Source organism: Engystomops pustulosus, chromosome 4, assembly GCF_040894005.1.
Source record: "Engystomops pustulosus chromosome 4, aEngPut4.maternal, whole genome shotgun sequence".
Lineage (NCBI taxonomy): Eukaryota > Metazoa > Chordata > Amphibia > Anura > Leptodactylidae > Engystomops > Engystomops pustulosus.
The window spans coordinates 73,867,646-73,882,657 of NC_092414.1; the positions used below are offsets into that span (position 1 = coordinate 73,867,646).

The window sequence follows — 15,012 nt, forward strand, 5'->3', positions numbered from 1 at the left end:
CCACTGTTTCTAATTTACATAAAACTATCACATTTATTTCAAATAGACGAATTATTTCTATATAAATTGAAGAATGTGTTATAAAGGAGCTCTAACCTGGTGTTGTCACTGCTAGAACTTGACAAATCAAAGCCCAAGTCCAGATCAACGTTCAGAATAGGATTGGCTCTGCAGTAAAAGTTTAACATATGAAATATTAATTAGTTAATAAACTAGAACATAACAACATTACTCTCACATATTTTATCTCTTAGGCCTCATTCACATTACAGTTGATCATATATTTAATTATTTGTAATGACTTGGGTAATGAATCTATTGTTTTTCAGCTGGGTTTCCATCATGATAAAAAAAGACACTCAAGAAAAGTAGTGGGATTTTATTTGACTCTTGAGCAGGAGGATCCCAACAAAGTATGACTGTAGCACTGTGGGTGAAACTTAAACTGTCAACCAGGAGAATACAGAATACTACTTTTATAAACATATGTGTGAATCAATCTGTAATCAGTATACAGACCTCAGCCTCCTATGGGAATTCAGGTCCAGAAAGAATAATATACAAAAGATACAGAAGAAGACAGCCTCAAGTGAAGCTGCCAAATGACACACTCTTGCTCTGTGCATCAGATTGTTAGTTATTGTCCATGTGTCTAATGCAGTCACAACAAATTAATAAATCCAACTAAACAAATCTTGAATCTACAAGTCATAACTCAGAACAAAATTTCAAGTTGTATACTTGAAACATGCCAAACAAGCAAAAAACGAGTCTCCAAAAGAGAATTTAAAGGGATATTCCCATCTGGGCATTCACATTTAAGACAGACAGACAGACAGACAGACATATATATATATATATATATATAACACATATATACGGGCAGGGGAGGACTGGCCATATGAACTCACCTTTCCAACATTTCCCCGAAGCTACGCTACTTTATACACTCCGTCCGGCAGTGACCCCTCCATATGTGCCGGCGTTGCACAGACTATGACGTCGGCAAGCGACTGACGCCACAGTCTGTGAGCCGCCAGCGCTCACTTAGCTGTCACCGCCGGATAAAGTAGCAGGGCTATACAGGGGCTATCTGTATAGTGGGGGGGGCTGGCTGGCAATATACAGGGGGACTGGTTGGCGTTATACTGGGTGGTCCGGCTGGCCATATACTGTGGGGGAGGGGGATTTCTGGCTATATACAGGGGGGGCTTGCTGTATACTGGGGGGGCTGTTTGGCTATATATAGGGGGGGCTGGCTGGCAATATACAGGGGGACTGGTTGGCTGTATACTGGGGGAGCTACCTATATACTTTAGCCATTTTGTCCCTTAAAAAAAGTTAGCTGTCCTTGGATACCACTGTCCCTAAACTCTTCCAGCAGTTGCCACGCATGAGATATGGCAGATTAATTCAATTAAAAATCAATGCCTAGATGAGAATACTGATCTAAGTTTAGAGCTACCAAACATGGAAAACTTTATATATAAAATATTGTATATCCTGCTGGTGTTTGTGAGTGCAACTCAGTGACTCCTTAGTGAAAGTTTGGGTTGTCCCTGGTGACACATTTCTAATATTCTACAAGCCTTCACAAGAGATTTCATTTTACATCACATGTTTTCATATTTACTTACCCTTCAGCATTAAAAATATTTGTTCCAGGTATGGCTTCGACTCCTTGTGTCATTTCCCCAGGTAAGGCCTTTGCAGCTTTTGAAGCTTTAATAGCTCGTATCTTCCGTGAGTGACTGTAAAATCAAAAGAATAAAGTGCAATGTAATGTTGATCTATGACATATTATGCAATTCATTAGTCCAAACAAAACAACTAAAATACTATATTAACAAAACAAAAATTACAATGAAATTCTGCATTTTTAAATAGTAAGTACATTTTATTTATTTCAGAAAATTATAGAGCAGGTGACAATAATAAACTTAGTAATACACCTTATTAACACTTGCAGGACTCAGCCCTTTTACGTTTTTGCGTTTCTGTTTTTTACTTCCCTCACTCAAATAACGATAACTTTTTCATTTTAGATGTATATGGGCTTGTGATCTGCATGACAAATTGTACTTTTTAGTGGCTCCTTTTAATATGTGGCTGGCTATATACTACTGGGGGCTGGCTGGCTATATACTACTGAGGGCTGGCTGGCTATATACTACAGGGGGCTGGCTGGCTATATACTAGGAGACTGGGACCAATGCATTTCCCACCCTGGGCTTATACTCGAGTCAATAGGTTTTCCCAGTTTTGGTGGTAGAATTAGGGGCCTCGGCTTATACTCGGGTCAGCTTATACTCGAGTATATACGGTACATAGCTTACTATTAATAACTGTACTAATAATTTATAAAATATTGTTAAGCTTTAACACTGAGCCCAGCACCTTTCTGTTAGTAGATCATCTTCTTTATTGATTTTGACAGTATAAATGGAAGAGTAAGGTTTTGGGATACTGGAAACTTGGGGCATATCAAGGGAAAAATTATAACTGGCAAAGACAAGAACAAAGATATGAACAAAGATAAATCCGGAATGGCATACTAACTCCAGATGAAAAGATTGATTCCAAACGCAACTATGGCAGTTTTGGGACAGTACCCTCTGGTTACTCACGTTTCCACAGAGACAGTTCATACCCTCACTTCTACACCAGTACTAAACAGGTGATACTAGTACTATGCTGTTGTTTACTGTGTGTTTTAACAAAACCTTAGACACAGTTGTTATATTTAACCTGAGAACACAAACCTTGGTTTATCGAACACATCTTTTAGGGCTAATAGCACTTATTAGACACTGTGATTTATTAATACTGTTATATTGTATGAAAAATTTCTTGCCGCCATGAGTATTAAACTACTCTCCCTAAATGCTAAGGGACTTAATAGCCCCTTTAAAAGATCAATGCTATGGCAGAAAGCTATGGAAAGCAAGGGAGTTATAATTTGTATTCAGGAGACCCATGTGTGCGTCAAAAACCCTCCTAAAATAATACATTCAAGGTTCTCTGAGATCATTATATCATCCTTTGATAAAAAATGAGGGGTCTTAGTCGCATTTAAAGATATGCTTGCTTTGTCAGTGCACAACACTTATATGGACACGCAAAGCCGTTACATTATTGTGGTATGCACCATTAACAATTAAGACTACACCATTGTAAACCTGTATGCACCTAACAAAAGGCAAGGCTCCTTTTTGATAAAGCCTTCATCTAAAATAGAAAAAGCCAAAAAGGGTGCACCACTTCTATGTGGTGATTTTAACACTATAGGCCTCAAGGAGTAGGACACAACCTCTAAATCCCTCCATAGAATTTCACCTTGAACACATTACTATGGGACACCAAATTGTTTGAAGTATGGAGAATTCACCCTAGTAAAGAAAAAGATTTCACCTATTATTCTCCAAGACACAGATCCTACTCACACATCGATATGGTTATTACAGATCAGGCACCGGTAGAAGTCACATTCAAAGACACATTCCTATGTAACACATATTTCATATGGAAACATGAATATTTCAGATCTTGCCAAACCAGAAAACTCGGCTACAATAGAAACCAGCTTAAGGGAATTTCTCGCCTTTAATGACAATGATTTAATAAACCCCTTTTCTCTGTGGTTAACACAAAATGTATATAAAAGATGATTTGATAAAACTTCATACATAAAGAAATTACATAAAGAAAGAAATAGAGAAATTGCATCCCAAATGCTCCATATTGAATTTCTAGAAAGACAAAACAAAACCCTACCTTCTACTTCTCTTAATGTAGCCTAAAAGGGGTATTCCCATCTGGGCATTTACATTTAATTAAATTCATTTTACATATGTAAACATTTGTTAAATTGGATGTTATTTAACCCCTTAAGGACGCAGGGTTTTTCCGCTCATTTCTCGCTCTCCAACTTCAAAAATCCATAACTTTTTCATTTTTCCGTGTACAGACCTGTGTGAGGGCATATTTTGTGCGTAACAAATTTTACTTTCCCGTAATGTTATTTATTTTAACATGCCGTCTACTGCGAAGCTGAAAAAAAATTCCAAATGTGGAAAAAGTGAAAAAAAACACGTTCTTGTGGGCTCAGTTTTTACGACTTTCACTCTTCGCTCCAAATAACACGCCTACTTTATTCTTTGGTTCGGTGCGATCGCGGTGATACCAAATTTATATCGGTTTTATTTACATTTTCAAAAATTAAACGAATGTGTACAAAAAAGAAAAAAACATTTTGCCATCTTCTGACGCTAATAACTTTTTCATACTTTGGCGCCCGGAGATGTGTGAGGGGTCATTTTTTCCGAAATGAGGCGACGTTTTCATTGCTACCATTTTGAGGTCTGTGCGACATTTTGTTCATTTTTTATTTCATTTTTTATGTTATGTAAAAAGGTGTAAAAGTCGCATTTCGGACATTTGGGCGCTATTTCCCGCCTCGGAGGTCACCGCCGCCCGTAACCGTTTTTATATTTTGATAGATCGGGCATTTTGGGACGCGGTGATACCTAATACGTTTGTGATTTTTACTGTTTATTATGTTTTATATCCGTTCTAGGGAAAGGGGGGTGATTTAAACTTTTAATATTTTATTAATTTTTTTTATTTTTTAAACTTTTTTTATTTTTTTTTCACTATTTTTTAGACCATCTAGGGTACATAACCCTAGATAGTCAGATCGCTCCTACCATATACTGCAATACTACAGTATTGCAATACATGGCATTTTTGCACACTATACATTACAATGAGCCACAGGCTCATTGTAATGCATATGCAGAAGCCATGTATCCTCGGGTCAAACGAAGACCCGAGGCTACCATGGGAACCGATCGCCGCCCCCCGATGATGTTCGGGGGCGCGGCGATCAAAACAAAGATGGCGTCTCCCGCGCGCCGCCGTCTTTTAAATGCTGCCGGCGACTTTGCCGGCGACTTTGCCGGCGGCAACGGAGGGGTTAATACCCGCGATCGGTGCAAGCACCGACCGCGGTTATTAGCGGTGGGGGTTTTATGCAATATGCAAAAACCCCCACCTTTGCATGAAGAGGACTCAGCCCGTGAGCCCTCTTCATACATCCCTTATACCTCTGCGCCGTAGAGCTATGGCGCAGAGCGTTAAGGGGTTTAAAAAAATGTTCCTGTCTGAAGATAATTACTCATAAATGTAGTCATGTTGTCCCTTAGAAACGAGACAGCTTCCACAGATACGACCACCTCACATTATGGTGGCCAGACATGCGCTATTGAGTCCTGCCTGACCACCTGGATTCAGCATTCATAAAACAGGAAAGAAGCCAATTTCACCGAGAGGCATAGCAAATGGCTTTATGGAATGCTACTCTGAACTCTTTAATCTTGCGAACAATAACTTGTTAGAATCCCCCACAGTGGATCTGATATCAGGCTTCTCAGACAAACTTCATCTTCCTAAAATAACAGAAACACAATTAACGCAACTAAACGAACCCATATTCTACAAAAGAGATCAATAAAACTATTAAAGCACTCCCACTGAACAAAACGCCTGGCCCAGACAGACTTACAAGAGCGTACTATAAAAAATTTGCAAATATCCTAACCCCTTACATGCTTAAAATATATTCCCTAGCTGCACAAAATGGGAATTTCCCCAAAGAATTTTTAGAAGCTATAATCATAAGCATTCCTAAACCAGGGAAATCACCTGACCGCCCTGTCAACTTCCATCCACTTTCCTTGTTGAATGAGGACATAAAAATATACGCCAAACTGATAGCCAATAGGCTTAAACTAATATTAAAAATACTCATAGGATCAGACCAAGCAGGGTTCATCCCCTCGAGACAAGCTCCTGACAACACCAGAAGGACTATAAACTTAATACAACATTGCGAGCTAAATAACATTCCAGCTGCCTTTCTTACTGTCGATGCTGAAAAGGCATTCGACAGGGTAAAATGAGAATATTTATTTGGAGTACTCCAAAAGTATGGTCTGAAAGGCAATAAAGGCTCTCTACTAGAGATGAGCGAACATACTCGTCCGAGCTTGATGCTCGTTCGAGCATTAGCGTACTCGAAACTGCTCGTTGCTCGGACGAATACTTCGCCCGCTCGAGAAAATGGCAGCTCCCGCCGTTTTGCTTTTTGGCGGCCAGAAACAGAGCCATTCACAAGCCAGGAGACTCTGCACTCCACCCAGCATGACGTGGTACCCTTATACGTCGATAGCAGTGGTTGGCTGGCCAGATCAGGTGACCCTGGGATAGACTAGCCGCTGCCCGCGCTGCTCGGATCATTCTGTGTCTGGATGCCGCTAGGGAGAGAGCTGCTGCTGGTCAGGGAAAGCGTTAGGGTGTTCTATTAGCTTACTGTTAGGCAGGAGTGATTCTACAAGAACCCTTCTTAGGGCTACAATAACGTTATACTTTTTTTTTTTTTTATTTGCAGCTAGTACCATATTGTGAGGAATTTGCAGGGGGACTTGCTACCGTTGTGTTTAGCTCTTAGTGACACACATATCCACCTCAAACACCAAAGTGGGAAAATTTATTAGGGGTTTGATTTCAATTAGGCACAGTCTGCCATTTACTTTTTATTTTACGTTTATTTTTTTAATAACTCAGTGTCATCTCATCTGGCATAGCAGTGTGCTTTCATACTTGGCTAGAAAATAGCCATAGGAGAATCCAAACGGCTTACTTACGCCTACAGTAGCGTTATATATATTTGATTTCTGGTTGATCTGCTGGTGGCTGTACTTGCTGCAGTGCATCTACTAGCAAATTGTGAGCAATTTGTAGTGAGACTTGCGACCGCTGTGTTTTGCGCTTTGTGACGCACATATCCATCGCAAAGACCGAAGTGGGGAAAATTTATTAGGGGTTGGATTTCAATTAGGCACAGTCTGCCATTTCCTTTTTTATTTTACGTTTATTTTTTTAATAACTCAGCGTCATCTCATCTGGCATAGCAGTGTGCTTTCATACTTGGCTAGAAAATAGCCATAGGAGAATCCAAACAGCTTACTTACGCCTACAGTAGCGTTATATATATTTGATTTCTGGTTGATCTGCTGGTGGCTGTACTTGCTGCAGTGCATCTACTAGCAAATTGTGAGCAATTTGTAGTGAGACTTGCGACCGCTGTGTTTTGCGCTTTGTGACGCACATATCCATCGCAAAGACCGAAGTGGGAAAATTTATTAGGGGTTGGATTTCAATTAGGCACAGTCTGCCATTTCCTTTTTTATTTTACGTTTATTTTTTTAATAACTCAGCGTCATCTCATCTGGCATAGCAGTGTGCTTTCATACTTGGCTAGAAAATAGCCATAGGAGAATCCAAACGGCTTACTTACGCCTACAGTAGCGTTATATATATTTGAGTTCTGGTTGATCTGCTGGTGGCTGTACTTGCTGCAGTGCATCTACTAGCAAATTGTGAGCAATTTGTAGTGAGACTTGCGACCGCTGTGTTTTGCGCTTAGTGACGCACATATCCATCGCAAAGACCGAAGTGGGAAAATTTATTAGGGGTTGGATTTCAAGTAGGCACAGTCTGCCATTTCCTTTTTTATTTTACGTTTATTTTTTTAATAACTCAGATAACTCAGCGTCATCTCATCTGGCATAGCAGTGTGCTTTCATACTTGGCTAGAAAATAGCCATAGGAGAATCCAAACGGCTTACTTACGCCTACAGTAGCGTTATATATATTTGATTTCTGGTTGATCTGCTGGTGGCTGTACTTGCTGCAGTGCATCTACTAGCAAATTGTGAGCAATTTGTAGTGAGACTTGCGACCGCTGTGTTTTGCGCTTAGTGACGCACATATCCATCGCAAAGACCGAAGTGGGAAAATTTATTAGGGGTTGGATTTCAATTAGGCACAGTCTGCCATTTCCTTTTTTATTTTACGTTTATTTTTTTAATAACTCAGCGTCATCTCATCTGGCATAGCAGTGTGCTTTCATACTTGACTAGAAAATAGCCATAGGAGAATCCAAACGGCTTACTTACGCCTACAGTAGCGTTATATATATTTGATTTCTGGTTGATCTGCTGGTGGCTGTACTTGCTGCAGTGCATCTACTAGCAAATTGAGAGCAATTTGTAGTGAGACTTGCGACCACTGTGTTTTGCGCTTAGTGACGCACATATCCATCGCAAAGACCGAAGTGGGAAAATTTATTAGGGGTTGGATTTCAATTAGGCACAGTCTGCCATTTCCTTTTTTATTTTACGTTTATTTTTTTAATAACTCAGCGTCATCTCATCTGGCATAGCAGTGTGCTTTCATACTTGGCTAGAAAATAGCCATAGGAGAATCCAAACGGCTTACTTACGCCTACAGTAGCGTTATATATATTTGATTTCTGGTTGATCTGCTGGTGGCTGTACTTGCTGCAGTGCATCTACTAGCAAATTGTGAGCAATTTGTAGTGAGACTTGCGACCACTGTGTTTTGCGCTTAGTGACGCACATATCCATCGCAAAGACCGAAGTGGGAAAATTTATTAGGGGTTGGATTTCAATTAGGCACAGTCTGCCATTTCCTTTTTTATTTTACGTTTATTTTTTTAATAACTCAGCGTCATCTCATCTGGCATAGCAGTGTGCTTTCATACTTGGCTAGAAAATAGCCATCGGAGAATCCAAACGGCTTACTTACGCCTACAGTAGCGTTATATATATTTGATTTCTGGTTGATCTGCTGGTGGCTGTCCTTGCTGCAGTGCATCTACTAGCAAATTGTGAGCAATTTGTAGTGAGACTTGCGACCGCTGTGTTTTGCGCTTAGTGACGCACATATCCATCGCAAAGACCGAAGTGGGAAAATTTATTAGGGCTTGGATTTCAATTAGGCACAGTCTGCCATTTCCTTTTTTATTTTACGTTTATTTTTTTAATAACTCAGCGTCATCCCATCTGGCATAGCAGTGTGCTTTCATACTTGGCTAGAAAATAGCCATAGCAATAGGATAGCATCGTTTGGTTTTAAAAACTAAAAAACACAAAAAAAAACAAAAAACACAAAAAAAAGTTAAAAAAAAATTAAAGTTATAACTCTCATTTTCAAAATGTTTAACCCGAGGGCTAGGGGTAGAGGACGAGGGCGGGGACGTGGGCGTCCAACTACTGCAGGGGTCAGAGGCCGTGGTCCTGGGCGGGGTGAGACACCACCTGCTTATGAGGGAGCAGGGGAACGCCGCAGAGCTACACTCCCTAGGTTCATGTCTGAAGTTACTGGGACTCGTGGTAGAGCACTGTTGAGGCCAGAACAGTGCGAACAGGTGATGTCGTGGATTGCCGACAATGCTTCGAGCAATTTGTCCACCAGTCAGTCTTCCACGCAGTCCACCCATGTCACCGAAATCGGCACTCCTCCAGCTCCTGCACCTCAGCCTCCTCCCCCCCAGTCTGCCCCCTCCCAGGAAAATTTGCCATTTGAACCGGCATACTCTGAGGAACTGTTTTCTGGACCCTTCCCACACTCACAAACCACTTGTCCGGTTGCTGCTGAGCAATTTTCCGATGCCCAGGTTTTCCACCAGTCGCAGTCTGTGGGTGATGATGACCTTCTTGACGTAGTGGAAGAAGTGTGTAAAGAGGTGTCCGACGAAGAGGAGACACGGTTGTCAGACAGTGGGGAAGTTGTTGTCAGGGCAGGAAGTCCGAGGGGGGAGCAGACTGAGGGATCGGAGGATGATGAGGTGACAGACCCAAGCTGGGTTGATAGGCCGGCTTCTGAGACGGAGGAGAGTCCTCGACCGTGGCGAGGGCTCCTGCGGCGAGGGCTAGATTTTCAGAAGTCTGGAGGTTCTTTAAGGAAACACCGGATGACCGACGGACTGTGGTGTGCAACATTTGCCAAACCAGGATCAGCAGGGGTTCCACCACTAATAGCTTAACTACCACCAGTATGCGCAGGCATATGAATGCTAAACACCCCACTCAGTGGCAACAAGCCCGTTCACCTCCGGCCGTGCACACCACTGCTCCTTCCCCTGTGTCAGCTGATAGTCAGCCCCCTGCCCAGGACCCTGCCACAAAAACCCCATCGTCGCCTCCACGATCCTCCACAGCATCCACCAGCGTTCAGCTCTCCATACCCCAGACGCTGGAGCGGAAACGCAAATATAGTGCAACCCACCCGCACGCCCAAGCCCTTAATGTCCACATCTCCAGATTGCTTAGCCTGGAGATGCTGCCCTATAGGCTAGTAGAGACCGAGGCCTTTCGCAACCTCATGGCGGCGGCCGCCCCTCGGTATTCGGTCCCCAGCCGCCACTACTTTTCCCGATGTGCCGTCCCAGCCCTGCACCAGCACGTGTCAGACAACATCATCCGTGCCCTGACCAACGCCGTTTCTGACAAGGTCCACCTGACCACGGACACGTGGACGAGTGCTGCCGGGCAGGGCCACTATATATCGCTGACGGCACATTGGGTTAACTTGGTGGAGGCTGGGACCGAGTCTGACCCTGCGGCTGGTCATATACTGCCGACGCCGAGGATTGCGGGGCCTACCTCGGTCCGGGTGTTTCAGGCCTACTATGCCTCCTCCTCCTCCCACCCCTCCTCCACCTCCTCCTCCGAACTACCATCCGTGGGCATGGCGCCATCAGTCGGTAGCTCTAGGCACAGCAGCAGTGCCGTCGCTAAGCGACAGCAGGCGGTGCTCAAACTGCTGAGCCTAGGCGATAAAAGGCACACCGCCCAAGAACTATTACAGGGCATCACGGCGCAGACTGATCTGTGGCTGGCACCGCTGAACCTGAAGCCAGGCATGGTTGTGTGAGACAACGGCCGTAACCTGGTGGCGGCTCTGCAACTCGGCAGACTGACACATGTGCCATGCCTGGCCCATGTGTTAAATCTGATAGTTCAGCGTTTCCTCAAGACATACCCCAATCTGTCTGATTTGCTCACGAAGGTGCGCCGCATCTGTGCGCATTTCAGGAAGTCCAGCACAGATGCTGCCACTCTCAGGGCAGCGCAGCGCCGCCTCCAACTGCCCGCTCACCGACTGTTGTGCGACGTGCCCACGAGGTGGAATTCAACACTGACCATGTTATCCAGAGTTTACCAGCAGCGCCGAGCCATTGTAGACTGCCAGATGTCAACTTCCACCAGAACTGGTAGTCAGGTCAGTCAGCTTCCTCAAGTCTACAATGAGGAGTGGACGTGGATGTCTGATATCTGTCAGGTGCTGAGTAACTTTGAGGAGTCAACACAGATGGTCAGTGGCGATGCCGCCATCATCAGCCTCACCATCCCGCTGCTTGGCCTGTTGAAAAACTCTCTGATCAGCATGAAGTCGGAAGCTTTGCGCTCGTCACAAGAGACGGGGGAAGAAGATTCCCTTGTTGATAGCCAAAGCACCCTCAGGTCTGTTTCTCAGCGCATATCGGAGGAGGTGGAGGAGGATGAGGAGGAAGAGGAGGAGAATGTTGGCGAGACAGAAGAGGGAACCATTGTTCAGTCCTTCACTGTTCAGCGTGTATGGGCAGAAGAAGAGGAGTTGGAGGAATTGGAGGAGGAGGAAATGGACAGTCAGGCCAGTGAGGGGAGTGAATTCTTGCGCGTTGGTACTCTGGCGCATATGGCAGATTTCATGCTAGGCTGCCTATCCCGTGACCCTCGCGTTCAAAGAATTTATTCCAGCACCGATTACTGGGTATTCACTCTCCTGGACCCACGGTACAAGCAAAATCTTTCCACTCTCATCCCTGGAGAGGAAAGGAGTGTGAGAATGCATGAATACCAGCAGGCCCTGGTGCACAGTATTTCCCTTCTGACAGCGCTAGCGGCAGAGTGCGTAGTTCTGCGGGACAAGTAGCGAGGGAGAGTAGGCGAGCAGGCAGCTTGTCCAGCACTGGCAAGGGTACGCTTTACAAGGCTTTTGCCAGCTTTATGTCACCCCAGCAAGACACTGTCACCTGTCCCCAGTCTCGGCAGAGTAGGGCTGATCTTTACAGAAAGATGGTGAGGGAGTACGTAGCTGACCATACCATCGTCCTAAATGATCACACAGCTCCCTACAACTACTGGGTTTCAAAGCTGGACATGTGGCACGAACTGGCGCTGTACGCCTTGGAGGTTCTTGCCTGCCCTGCCGCTAGCGTGTTGTCCGAGCGGGTTTTCAGTGCAGCTGGTGGCATCATCACCGATAAGCGTACACGCCTGTCGACTGACAGCGCTGACAGGCTGACGCTTATAAAGATGAATAAAGCCTGGATTTCTCATAATTTCCAATCTCCACCAGGTGAAGGAAGCTCAACCTGAATAATTTATCCACTCCTCCCCCTCCTCATTTTCCTCCTTCTCCTCCTCTTTGTACAGTAAAGCAGAGGAAACTGGCTATTTTTTGACAGGGCCCACTGGCTCTAGCTATAGTACTTTATGCATTTAATTTTTCTGGAGGGCCACCGACCCAGTCCTCTGTTTTAAACAATTTTTGGGAGTGCCACATACAGGCACTCAATCTATTCAATTTTTCTGGAGGGCCACCTACCTGCTCCTCTGGTTTGAAAACTTTTTTGGACTGCCACATACAGGCACTCAATCTATTTCATTTTTCTGGAGGGCCACCTACCTGCTCCTCTGGTTTGAAAACTTTTTTGGACTGCCACATACAGGCACTCAATCTATTTCATTTTTCTGGAGGGCCACCTACCTGCTCCTCTGGTTTGAAAACTTTTTTGGACTGCCACATGCAGGCACTCAATCTATTCAATTTTTCTGGAGGGCCACCTACCTGCTCCTCTGGTTTGAAAACTTTTTTGGACTGCCACATACAGGCACTCAATCTATTTCATTTTTCTGGAGGGCCACCTACCTGCTCCTCTGGTTTGAAAACTTTTTTGGACTGCCACATACAGGCACTCAATCTATTCCATTTTTCTGGAGGGCCACCTACCTGCTCCTCTGGTTTGAAAACTTTTTTGGACTGCCACATACAGGCACTCAATCTATTTCATTTTTCTGGAGGGCCACCTACCTGCTCCTCTGGTTTGAAAACTTTTTTGGACTGCCACATACAGGCACTCAATCTATTCCATTTTTCTGGAGGGCCACCTACCTGCTCCTCTGGTTTGAAAACTTTTTTGGACGGCCACACACAGGCACTCAATCTATTTCATTTTTCTGGAGGGCCACCTACCTGCTCCTCTGGTTTGAAAACTTTTTTGGACTGCCACATACAGGCACTCAATCTATTCCATTTTTCTGGAGGGCCACCTACCTGCTCCTCTGGTTTGAAAACTTTTTTGGACTGCCACATACAGGCACTCAATCTATTTCATTTTTCTGGAGGGCCACCTACCTGCTCCTCTGGTTTGAAAACTTTTTTGGACTGCCACATACAGGCACTCAATCTATTCCATTTTTCTGGAGGGCCACCTACCTGCTCCTCTGGTTTGAAAACTTTTTTGGACTGCCACATACAGGCACTCAATCTATTTCATTTTTCTGGAGGGCCACCTACCTGCTCCTCTGGTTTGAAAACTTTTTTGGACTGCCACATACAGGCACTATCCAAATTAAATTGTCTCCATAGCAGCCTCCACACGTTGTCTCCATTGCTACCTCCAAAAGTCGTCCATATAGCTGCCTCCATACATCGTCCCTTTATCAAACGAGGTGTGTCAGGCAGAAATTTGGGTTGTTTTCATGGATTCCACATCAAAGTTGTTAACTTTGTCGCCACCCAGCTGTGTTATTCACAAAATATACTGGCAAACTATCATTTACCAATATTATTTCAGCGCTTCTTGCGCTTCTGTTTACATTCCCCTCACCCGCCATATCCTAAACTTATAAGAACGCTACTACACTTGATCTTATACAAAAGGTTCTTAGAAGTGCTGTTTGGGGAGTAGCCTAGAGACACGGGCTTGGATTGGCGAAAGCTTGCCTGGCAGCGGAGCGCCAGCTCCATGCCAAGATCCAACTAACATAGTTTTAACTGCAGCACCTTTAATCTACTACTAGTTCACTGCCTCCATACATGGTCCCTTTATCAAACGAGCTGTGTCAGGCAGAATTTTGGGTTGTTTTCATGGCTTCCATGTTAACTTTGTCGCCACCCTGCTGTGTAATCCACAAAATATACTGGCAAACCTTTATCATGTACCGATATTATTTGAGCGCTTCTTGCTCACCTCCTTTGGTTCCTCTCTGCCACCCATTGGTTTGAAGCCTGAGTCCATTTAGGGTATGTCGCCATGCCACTCTCTAGCCTGCCGCTGCTGCCGCTGCCTCTGCATGCCTTCCCCTATAGTGTCAGGGTCAATTATTGGATGTTTTAGATGCTATCTAGCTTCATTCTGTCACTCTGTCATGGCCATGCTGTTGCCCATAGTTTTGGCATAATGGTGTGATTAAGCAGCCTCAGAGGCATCCATGCATGCTGCCCCTGCTGTTTCCTGTCCATTTCCGTGGTGTTTCCATCCTTTTCTGAGGTTCCCAGGTGTTTGGCCAAGCTTCCCTGTGCAGAGCCTTGGTCCCCTTGAAAAATGCTCGAGTCTCCCATTGACTTCAATGGGGCTCGTTATTCGAGACGAGCACTCGAGCATCGGGAAAAGTTCGTCTCGAATAACGAGTACCCGAGCATTTTAGTGCTCGCTCATCTCTACTCTATACTCTTTCCCATCTGCCACAGTATTTGTTAATGGGGTTCGTTCCTGTGAATTCACCTTATCCAAGGGTGACCGCTTTCACCCATCATATTCATACTTGCCATAGAACCACCAGCAATAACAATAAGATCCAAACCAGATATTCATGGGATAAAGATCGGCAAAATGGAACACAAAATTGGGCTATTTGCCAACGACATTATTTTGTTCTCTACAAATCTAGAAACCTCTCTAACACACATATTCACACATATTACAAGATAAATAACACAAATACACAAGTCCTACCGGTCAATATTCACAAAAACTTGTTGAGGAATCTAAAACGGAAATATGAACTGGATTGGAGAGAGCAAAATATAAAATATCTC

At 44.0% G+C, this 15,012-nt stretch overlaps 1 protein-coding gene across 4 annotated transcripts in view; it reads right to left on the bottom strand.

Moving 5' to 3' along the window:
* CDHR2 (cadherin related family member 2) overlaps positions 1-15,012 on the bottom strand; it is a 104,533-nt gene that overhangs the window by 2,201 nt on the left and 87,320 nt on the right. For all 4 annotated transcript variants that reach the window (XM_072146252.1, XM_072146251.1, XM_072146253.1 and 1 more), the window contains 2 exons: positions 1,638-1,751; positions 97-168 (listed from right to left, as the gene is read on the bottom strand). In XM_072146252.1, the coding sequence (XP_072002353.1) occupies positions 97-168; positions 1,638-1,751 (186 nt within the window). The remainder of the gene's footprint in view (positions 1-96; positions 169-1,637; positions 1,752-15,012) is intronic.